The sequence below is a fragment of the Egretta garzetta genome, unplaced genomic scaffold (assembly GCF_000687185.1).
Source record: "Egretta garzetta isolate BGI_Z169 unplaced genomic scaffold, ASM68718v1 scaffold71, whole genome shotgun sequence".
In the NCBI taxonomy this organism is placed as follows: domain Eukaryota; kingdom Metazoa; phylum Chordata; class Aves; order Pelecaniformes; family Ardeidae; genus Egretta; species Egretta garzetta.
In genome coordinates, this window is record NW_009258618.1 from 755,549 (window position 1) to 765,713 (window position 10,165).

The following is a 10,165-nucleotide window of genomic DNA, read 5'->3' on the forward strand; positions in this document are numbered from 1 at the left end:
CCAGCGGGCTTCTCCTGCGTGGGGCTGCTGGTACCGGTACAGGCAAACAGTCCCATCCCGCTGCCCGGCCAGCAGGCAGGCACCGGTGGTGGCCCAGCGGGCCAGCGCCCAGCTCCCCTCCGGGTCCGGGGGCAGCAAGGCCGTGCACTGCCCCAGGAGCAGGTCCCACACCGCGATGGCTCCCGACGTCAGCACGGCCGCAGCAGAAGTGTCCTTCACGTCACCCTCCAGGTACCTACGGTCATACACACACAGAAGGGTCACAGCACTGCAGTTTGTGAAAACACTCTTGCATAATTTTTAAATTAGTTTTTCACACAGAAAATTAATAAGCAAATTTAAGCCAACTGTAGGAAGCCAGGCAACGTTACACATTGCATCTTCAGCGCACCCGAGAATGAAGGATGTCGAGACAATCCTTCTGCAGCCTCAGCACAGACTTGGAAATTGTTCAGTAAAGCCAAGATCTCAATCCGCTAATATTTGCGTATGTAGGAAGCACGACGAGGGATGTAAGGGCATCGCAAGGCTGCGTCTGAAACAGCTTAGTCTTCAAAATGCAAGACATAGGAAGGAAAAGGTCATCTGACGGCAAACAGCTGCCTAACATAAATAAACCTAGCAAAGTGCTCTTTCACAAGAGGGGGGAGAAGGACAAAAGCATACGCACGCAGAAAATCAGTGCTCCTGTTTGCCAGCGGAGCCCCTTGCCGCGCGGTGAGGCCGGGAGCTCAGAGGTCAGCGCGCAGACGGGCGCAGGAAGCGGGCAGGAAACAGCCAACACCCTCGCCCCATTCCAGCCCACGTACAGGACAAACGGCAGCAACGGATGCAGCCTCCTTATCATGGGCAAGATGGCAAATGGATCCTCGCCAGCAATGCTACGCGGCTCGTTAAGCGATCCTCCCCCAAAACCCCCCCAAAGGAGCCGTGAAGCCAGCACGCAGAGGCCCTGCGGTACTTGCCTTCCAGCGTGCCCAGGCGGGAGGGAAGAGAACATCACTCCTGTGCTCCTGGCTGTTTTGGGGTTGAACGCTATCACACGGAACGCGGGGTTTCCACAGGACTCGCTCTCTTTGGCATGTGGATGGCTTAAAACAACAAACAGAAGGCCCTGATACACAGAGGAAAAATACGTCACTAAAAACAACAGCAAGAGGGGAAAAAACCCAAAGAATTTTCCAAAAATTAATTGCTACATTCTCTCTATAATCAAAGGCCCCTGGACAGTGATGCATTATTTTTACTGAATAAACAGAAATGGTTTGCTTTCCTTATCAATTTAGATAAAAAACAAGGCAGCTGCTGGCTGATAAGGGCTGATGCAATAAGGCAGAATGGCAGCTCAGTGACCCAATGAATTTACACACTTAATCTTTCTGCCCGAAAAAGCCAAACTTCCTACAGGATGTGATGACATTTAAAGTAAATTTTCCGGGCCTCATTTTAATCTCCAGGAGCTTATAAATTTAACAAGAGTTCCACGCAAAGCAGTACAGCTGAGAACAGTGGCTCTCAGAACAGCCGCAGGCCAGCACAAAATACGCTGGGACAGATATTCCGTGGATGTCTCCAAAGAGTCCGACTCCAGCCATCGTTATCGGACAAGACATTCTTGTCCCCAAAAGGTTAGATGCTCACCGAAAACAAGCAAATCCTTGGCAAACTACAAAAATCCCTCTGGAATCACAGCCCAGGTGGAAGCAAGTGGGAAAGAATCATTAGTATGAATCTTGGGTTTAAACAGTTGATATCCTCGGGGTGCATGTAAATAATAACCACTTCAAACAGGTTTCCCGACAACGGCAGTGTGCCGTCACCACGCCAGCAGCTACCCAGGCGGGAGATGGAAGAGACCTTACCAAGCACCAGCACTGGGCAACAGCGCCTCTGCTTCCCCTGCCCAAGATGCTTGCTGCTTTGGAATACACTCGATGCATCCCTCTCATTTTATCAGTACACTGCAGAAAGCCAAGAATTCGAGGTATTGGTGCCTTATTGCTCCTCGTTACCCTGTTTTCCTTTGAAATAGCCTCGGTGTGTCCGAACAGAGCTGATACTTCACTCCACTCCAGGAATCCTAATCCCTTAAGTCCCCACCACGGTTGGTCAGTGCAGGTCATGCACAATCCACGCATCATATTTCACATACGTACAGAGTCGGAATATGCTCGATGGCAGATGGAAGCTGGGTAGGAATAACCAACGTGCATCTTCTTCAGGAGCTGGCCTGTTTTCAAATTCCTGCAGTTGGTGAAAATACAAATTCTGACTGTGTTTCCATCCTCTATCTGTTATTTTCTAAATCAGTTACACCGCTATGCAAGACAGACACATATTTGGTTTCACATGAACCAAACCAAGAGAAGAGGCCACAGGGAGAGATGTAATGAATATGACGCAAAAGCAAGTGGAATTATCGCAGCATAGTTCATCTGCCATCTATCCAACTGTTAGAAGTTGAAGTGCCGGGCTGTAGGCCCTTTGACAATTATCATTTCACAGGCAAACCAGCTGCCAACCAACACCTCTACAGAATGTCTGTGGCTAGCATGTACACCTGCAAGGTAAATCGTTTAATTGCGAAGGAAACACTGACCAAACAACAATGCTGTTCACTGCAGTGGTGCCAACCAAGGCGTCTCTCATGCCTTCCACTTCAGCAAAAGCTAAAACGGTTTCTTCGGGGGGCATCAAAGTCTGTCCGTCCTTGGTCCTGAACAGCAGATGAGCAAGCAAGAAAAGGCAGTCAAAATAACAAGTATGTGTTCTGTCTTCAGCACATCTCCACAAAGAAGAGGAACCTGACACTTCTCCATATCCGAGATGTTTCCTTACTTTTCTTCCACCCATCACACCGAGACCACCCCAAACCCATCAGACTCACCTTCCTGCCTCTGAAAGTGACACTATTTCCACTTGCTGCTCTTGCACAGTCCTGCTGCTGCTGACCAGCCTCCTATCCTTTAGCCCAAGAACAGCTTTTATATTTCCAGTTTTTACTAGCGATGGCTTGAATGAGTCATTCTCAGAAGAATAAAGCAAGAGCCTAAATTAAGAGAAAAGTACACCCAATGACGGAAGGAAGCATAACTCAAACACTCCGTATAAAGATAAGCACATGTCTAAACAGTCTACCACCTCTAGGGGCAAATAAGCAAGTCTTCATAGGTGATGTTTAGAAATCCCTTCCATATTTTCTAACTGCTAAAGCAACCGAGAAAGTCACACATTACTAAGAGATTATTTCAACCACTACACAAGAGGAGAGTTAAGCTGCAGCTATTCAGGGTGCAACGCACTGGTAAGAAATAAACACACCACCTTATTTCTCCAATCTCCAAATCTCCCAGTGCAATACACACGAGATTACAGGTGTCCGGCAGAGGAATGATCTGTATTACAGGGATCTAGGACAGCAAACCAAGAATTCAGTGTCACAGAATCATAGAATCGTTTAGGTTGGAAAAGCCCTTTAAGATCCCCGAGCCCAACCGTTCCCCTAACCCTGGCCCTAAGCACCTCCTCTGCCCAGCTTTTAAATACCCCCAGGGATGGGGACTCGACCCCTTCCCTGGGCAGCTCCTTCCAGTGCTTGACAGCCCTTGCGGGGAAGCAATTTTTCACAATGTCCAACCTAAACCTGCCCTGGCACAACTTGAGGCCGTTTCCCCTCGTCCATCGCCCGTTCCCTGGGAGCAGAGCCTGACCCGCCCCCCCCCTCCGGCTTCCCCCTCTTCTCAGGCAGTTGTAGGGACCAATAAGGGCTCCCCTCCCCTCAGCCTCCTCTTCTCCAGGCTGAACACCCCCAGCTCCCTCAGACGCTCCCCAGCAGCCTTGGGCTCCAGACCCCTCACCAGCTCCGTTGTCCTTCTCTGGACACGTTCCAGCAACGCAACATCTTTCTTGTAGTGAGGGGCCCCTCTTGTAGTGAGTTAGCCACAACGTCCCCTTGACTTTGTTCCCATTTTCTAGAGTGTTTCGAGTAAAATGATATGGAGCAGAACTAATTTTCAGATCCCTCTGAAGAAGCACACTTAGATTAATAGCTGAACTCTCTGCTGACTGTTTACCTAATTAAACAAACTCTGCTGATCTAAGGGACAAGAAGTGTCTCCAGGGAGCGTAAGGGGAAAGAGCACGGGTCCGTGGCTGTAGTGCAGCCACCATTCAGTACAGGAAGTGTTGAATTCCAGCAGGTAACATGTGACCATACAAGCTACCAGCCTTTTCTGTCAGCAGTGCGAATCGTTCTCCTCTGTTGCCTGACAGAATGAAAAATTTATGCCACCTAAAGAATTTACCTTGCACCCATGACTGCAAGCTCCTTGTATCCTGGGAACTAACACAGTGGGACAAGAAAGTTTCCCTAAATTCTAGAAATAAGGATTGCGTTCACACCTCTCCGAGCTGCCAAGTATAGACCTTTCCCCAGCAGTTGGATGCCAGAGGTTTCCACAGGGAGACAGAATTCTCGCAAGCAGTCACCACACACAGCTCTCTGCTGCCGGCTGCCTCCCACCACATGGTACTCACATCCACAGCGCAGGAACTTGAAGAATCCTGTCCAAAACAAAATAGCGCTGGTTTTCTTCAGACAGACATGGTTATCTAACCTGAAGGTTCAGCCTGAGAAAAATGCTTGACAGTCAGCGTGATGAGAATTTGAGGCTAAAACCTAACGCTTACAAAGTTTCATTGTGAGTAATCTGCCAGTAAAGCACCAAGGAAAACAAGCCATCTGGGTTTTACCTTCAGAGCAGCAAACGTGTTGGCTCACTTCACAAAAATCACTTGTCATTTGAAAGGACAGGGGCCCAGCAAAGCCCAGTGCTGGGACAGGACTGGGGGTACCATGGCACAGCCACAACAAAGCCCCAGTGCCACCTACCTGCAGTCATGCACTTGCTTCCCTTGTTGCACAAACGGGAGACAGGACTTGCAGTAGCACAGGCTCAGTTTAAAATTTAACAAAGCAAGGGCCTTCTCCCTCGTGAAAAAGTTTTCAGCTTCAGCCATATTATTGTTGGCTGGTTACACTAACCACCCCCCTAGGCTTGCTTCTGGAGCAAAACTTTGCACTTTGGTTTGGAAAAGCTAGAGGTGACCCAGCCCCTGGAAGCTCATTTGGACTTTAGTGGGCTTTCCCACAGATGTTGCTTCCTTGCCTGCCAACTGTTCTCTACCCACTATGAAATGGAGGGGAGTGGAAGGACACCACTGCAGGAGGAAGACCCCGTGGCTCAGCTGTGCAAACAGTCCTGGGCGAGATTTGCCTTGGTTGTGGCTTGGACCAGCAAGGCTCCCTTCCAGGAGGGTGCAAACATCAACGCGCAGATTTGGCAGCGCTGTAGCCCCTCACAAAATTTCCTCCCTGCTGTTACTTAGTGCCTGAAATGGTGACAGGAGGCCACAGGGCAGGCAACAGGGGTACAAGAGCCAAGATCATTTTACCTAGGGCTGCACAAAAATGCAGCAGTTCTGTTTGTTAAGACATTTGCATGTGTTTAGACATTCATTATTCAGAAACAAACACCAAAATCCATTATGAGTCAAAAAGAGGCAAACAGCAGTCTAACCTTTCAGCATGCTTTACCACAGGTGAAGACAGAACTGATCAAATTAAACAGCAATCTATTTTGTTCAACCAGCCATTCTGCAATTGTTACTGCTTTTTTGTTAAACTCGATACTAAAGAGCTGTTACTGACTCAGTAAACGATTACCCCACCTTTAGCTTTGATACAAGCTGCAAGCTCTCTTCTCTCAGGCCATCAAGCAGTGCTGGAGTCAACCGTTCTGCTACATCTTTTTTCTGCACAAACAAGTAAAGAATGAGGATAATTCAACTTTGAAATTACATTCAGCACCTGCAAGAATGAGGCAGAAATGTGCATTCACTCTGCATGCAGTTGCTAGAGGGCTACGGTAGGAGCACCTCTTTTCATACTTGCATGTCTCTGAAAACCAAGAGATCTCAGATGGGTTATTTCCTGGTTTCACCTGAAAATTGTCTTTTATCACCACTTTGCAACACTCAGCCTTCAGAGAAAAGTCATTCTCTCAGTAGCCATCCCGCATACAAGTAATTTAATCTCCTTTACCAAAGCCTAGCTGAAAATTTTCCTTAAGGTAGACCAACACTATGTGGGTACCAGAAAATTTTTGTTCATATACATGTTTCAAACATGTACCCCGCAGTAAGTGTTGAAACCTGCATCTCCGGTTTCATCAAGCAGGATTTTAAAGAATTTGCTCTTGAGGTCAAAAGACCTTAGGCAACAGATGAAAACCAACCATTTACTAAGTCAGCTAAAAGACAGCATGAAGGGCTGGCATGCAAAGAGGTCTTTCCCCTGAAGTCAGGTGAGATGCTGGAAGAGGGAATTCACCCACAAGACTGCTGGTTTAGTACCCTTGGCCAGCTTGTTACCTGTTCAGGAGAAGCTCTACAGGATCTCTGCTCTTTGCTCTCTGATTGCTGATGCTTCTCCAAGGCCACGGCCTCATCAGATTTATTTTCAGGACCTCTTTCAGCTTCTAAAGGAAACATTGCTCCTTGCTCCTCCTCTTTTCTAGCAGATCCTGCACCACAGGGCAGGGGAATGGCAGAGTCCTTGCATTCCCCATCATCCACGACCCGGGCAGATGCTCCTTTGGAGGAGTGCAGGCTCGCTTGCGAGGGAGGTACAGAAGGTGTACGGGGGGAGACCTCACTACATACTGGTGGTAAAACAGCTGGGGTTGCACCCAGGACAGGGAAAACAGATGAGGAAATCTGAGACTCGGGCTGAGTGGGAGCACCAGCTAAGACAGTCCCCACAGGAGTGAATAGCAGTTCATGGGTGGAAAGTTCCTCCTTGGAAGCTGGGCTTTCTAAGTGAGGTGACTTGGGCAATCCATTTTTGAAACGCGAAATCAGATTACTCTTGAGACTTTTTTCTTCTGGATTCGTTTGTGCATCTTGTGTGTCCTCTGAAGCCACACCGTCTTTAAACACACTAGGAACAAAAACCTCCAAGTCATTCACAGGGGAAGATTCTAATTTCTCAAGTTTCAGTAGTCCAAATTCCTCATCCGGTAAGTGAAAGTCCCTGATACCCAGTCTGGGGCCCAGCCACTGGAGACTGCGGAAGGAGAAGAGAGAGCCGCAAATATCATGGTCCGTAGCGGGGAGGCCAAGAGAAGCAGGACCCTCTGCACCCATTGGATAGCTACGTCCTCTTTCGCTCTCATCTAGACAAGGAAAACCACAAGAATACAAGAGAGAACATCACATCATAAACTAACCAGCACCTAGCCGTTTCAGAATCTCTCATCCAGAGCGTCACTCTGTTTTCCAAAAAAAACCTCAAAAGCCATATCCGTCTTAACATGTGGAAGTGGCCCTTTCCTGGAAAGATCTGACACTTGGCAATTGCTACACATCAAGCCTTCAGCTAAAATATCATCATTGCCAAGGACTGCCAGAATTGACCAAGTGCTTGGTCAGTTTGGTTTGTTTGGTTTTCTCCCAACACTTTCTCTTTCCACAATATTCACAGACCCTCAGACTGTAATGCTACCCTTTGTGTTTCATACTTGTCAGCAGGGAAAAAAAAATATCATTAATAGGCAGACTTAGTTGGAGAAACAGATTTGCATCCGTTTGCTGGAAAATCAGGTCTAGTGTGCACAACATTCACTCCAACAGCAAGTTGTAATAAGTTCTCAGCCTCACTCCTCATCCGTGCACTGCTGTTCACTCCCCATCACTGTGCTGAAGCAGAAGTTTCTGGAATTGTTCAAGGAACATGGGCACCACAATGAGCTAATTTTTTAAAAAAACCTCTCATTAAAAAAATAAAAATAGTTAACCCATATCAGATTTTCTTGAATAAAAAAGTATCAGAGGGCGTGAACAGCACTCACTGGGACGCTTCCCTGCCTCGCTCTCAGGCTGTGGCTTTAGGGAGTGTTTATATTTGATGAAGTACCTTTTGAGACTTGACTGGCTCTCTGTCTCACAGAGGAACGCAGGGAGCGGTGCCGAGGGACATTAATTGCTAGGAGCTGCTCAGCCGTGCAGGCTCCTTGCACATGCTGCTCCTTAACATCCTCTAGATGTTCACCAGCCTGACCCGCAGTTAAGTTGGCTTCCAGATCTCCCATACAGCTGGCAAAAGTTTCATTCCCTGGGATCAGAGAACCGCTGTCCTGATGTGGATTTTGACCCTGTTCCAACAGAGTCTTACAGCATTTGCCAAGCGCTTGGCTTCCTGCAGGATGAGGATCAGCACCCGCTGGCTGTACAGCACCAGTGACTTTTGTCTCTCCAGACCCACGAGCTGCAGCAGCAGACAACCTCTCACCTGAGGATGACTTTTCAAGATTAGCCTCACAGTTTTCCTTTTCACTCTGACACTCACTTGGCAGCAGACTACTGCTTTCCCTCGGCTTTACGAGATCCAAACTCTCTATAAGTTCCTGTGACACTTGATGCACGGGGCGCTTGCAGGTAGACTTTCTTCTTCCCTTCTGTTTCCTCTGTGATTGTCTCTGATCTCGCTTTGTGCTAGTGATACTGTTTTGAGAAATCGATCCAAGTGAAGTGCTGCTCCCACTGGACGCAGGAAGAGATTTCTGAGGACTGCTTGTATTTGCTGGATCATTTTCTGCACCAAGAAAAGGGAACAGCAGAACCCCTGACTCCAAATCATTTTCGACTCTTTCTTGGGAGGGCCGATCTGCATTTGCATCTTTCTGCCTGCACTTGCTTCGCTGACCTTTCTTGCTTCTGCCCAGCTGGCTGAGAATTACAGCATCAAGGTCCACTTTCCTCTGGCAATTAGACATGCGTCGAGTTGTCCTGACATAGTATTCAACCGGAAAGAGAAGCCCTTCAACAACCGTGCAAGAGTTCAGTGTGCTTTCAGGAGCTGTCACTTTTTCTGGGTGAGAAACCCTTGACTGAACTTCAAGCTGTTGATTCTCCAACAGTTCTTCAACATTGCCCAGAGCAAGATCTGTAGGAAAGGGATTTAAGTGATTAGCGTCACTTGGATTTCCTTCGCGGCCGTTGCTCTCATTAGCTAGAGTGCTATTTCCGTCAGCAGGCAATACTTCATTTTCTGACATTAAATCCAAGAGCCTGTGTAATTCTCCCTGATCTTCACACATACTCTCGCCGTCCGTTTGTTTTATTATACTGGAGGATTCTTTTCCTCTATCACCACTGGTGTCAAGTAAAACAGAGTCACCGTGCTCTGAGCACAGCTCTGCAGGCTCACAGTTATCAAATGCGGCCACAGCACTCGGGGACTTGGGCTGCCAGACATCGCTGCTGTCCCTCAGCACACACGGGAACGGCTGAGGCGCTCCTGCAGGGACACTGCCATCAAGCATGTCTCGTACAACTCCCAACGCTGCATTGGGAGGAGTGAAACTGTTTTCTTCTCTCTGTGCAAGTGCTGGTCTGGATGCCCTTTGAGCATCTTCCTCAGTGTTCGAGAGACTGCTTCGCCTGAAGACTGGTGACTGAAGTTCCTCTGTACTGGCAATTTGTTTTTTCACCATTTCGTCAGCATCGATTAGATGCATATCACGCACTGATTCCCTTTCCTCTGATACCAGAGGCTTCGTCCGTCTCCTCAGCTTCATCAGGCTTCTGGAGGTTTGGGTTTTTTTCTCCGCAGGGGCAGGCCTAACAATTCCACAGCCCAGGATTTCCTGACTAGCCTGTATGCTTTCTGCCTGTGAGCTGTCCTGCAGGCTAACCTCATTATTGGAGAATTCAGGAACATGTTTAGATACGGCAGATGTTTTCTTCTCTGTGTCAAGATCAGAGCAGGTTTTAGTCTGTAACTGAGAGGTTTCGTGTTTGTCAGTGCTAGGAGATATGTTATCTCTAGAACCTGCAGGGAAAAAAAGCCACATGTTTAAAGAACTCCCGGCAAAGTCCTGCCCAGGGAAAACATCACCGGGTAAAACTGGACGGCTTTGTTAGGAGCGAAAGAGTGGGCTCCTGCAGTCGGGATGCAGTGCAGACCGGGTGAGGGGGAAGCAGAGAGGGTCAAGGTTGGGCAGCAGCGGGAAGGCCGGGTGTGGGCCCGGGCACTGGATGTGGCAGCAGCTGCGTGGAGGGAGCAGCAGAGCTGGGCCCGGGCCCGGCTGGGCAGGACGGGCCG

The 10,165-nt window shown here is 48.4% G+C and overlaps 3 protein-coding genes across 3 annotated transcripts in view; 1 reads left to right on the forward strand and 2 right to left on the reverse strand.

Annotated features, from left to right (window-relative positions):
* The window catches only part of LOC118453293 (partner and localizer of BRCA2-like), a 3,823-nt gene extending 1,230 nt beyond the window's left edge, over nt 1-2,593 (reverse strand). The window contains exons 1-3 of the mRNA XM_035903558.1: nt 2,157-2,593; nt 966-1,114; nt 6-235 (exon numbers count right to left, since the gene is read on the reverse strand). Coding sequence (XP_035759451.1) covers nt 6-235; nt 966-1,114; nt 2,157-2,213 — 436 coding nt within the window. The 5' untranslated portion in view covers nt 2,214-2,593. The remainder of the gene's footprint in view (nt 1-5; nt 236-965; nt 1,115-2,156) is intronic.
* Nucleotides 2,594-4,477: 1,884 nt separating this feature from the next.
* On the reverse strand, nt 4,478-10,061 carry LOC104134546 (partner and localizer of BRCA2). Its single transcript, XM_035903546.1, has 4 exons — nt 7,976-10,061; nt 6,433-7,235; nt 5,731-5,869; nt 4,478-4,563 (listed from the first exon to the last, which is right to left on the reverse strand). The coding sequence occupies exons 1-3, from the start codon at nt 9,912-9,914 to the stop codon at nt 5,774-5,776; spliced, it is 2,838 nt and encodes a 945-aa protein (XP_035759439.1). The 5' UTR covers nt 9,915-10,061; the 3' UTR covers nt 4,478-4,563; nt 5,731-5,773.
* The window catches only part of DCTN5 (dynactin subunit 5), a 7,531-nt gene continuing 7,379 nt past the window's right edge, over nt 10,014-10,165 (forward strand). Inside the window, exon 1 of the mRNA XM_009648084.2 lies at nt 10,014-10,081. Within this exon, the coding sequence (XP_009646379.2) occupies nt 10,014-10,081 (68 nt within the window). The remainder of the gene's footprint in view (nt 10,082-10,165) is intronic.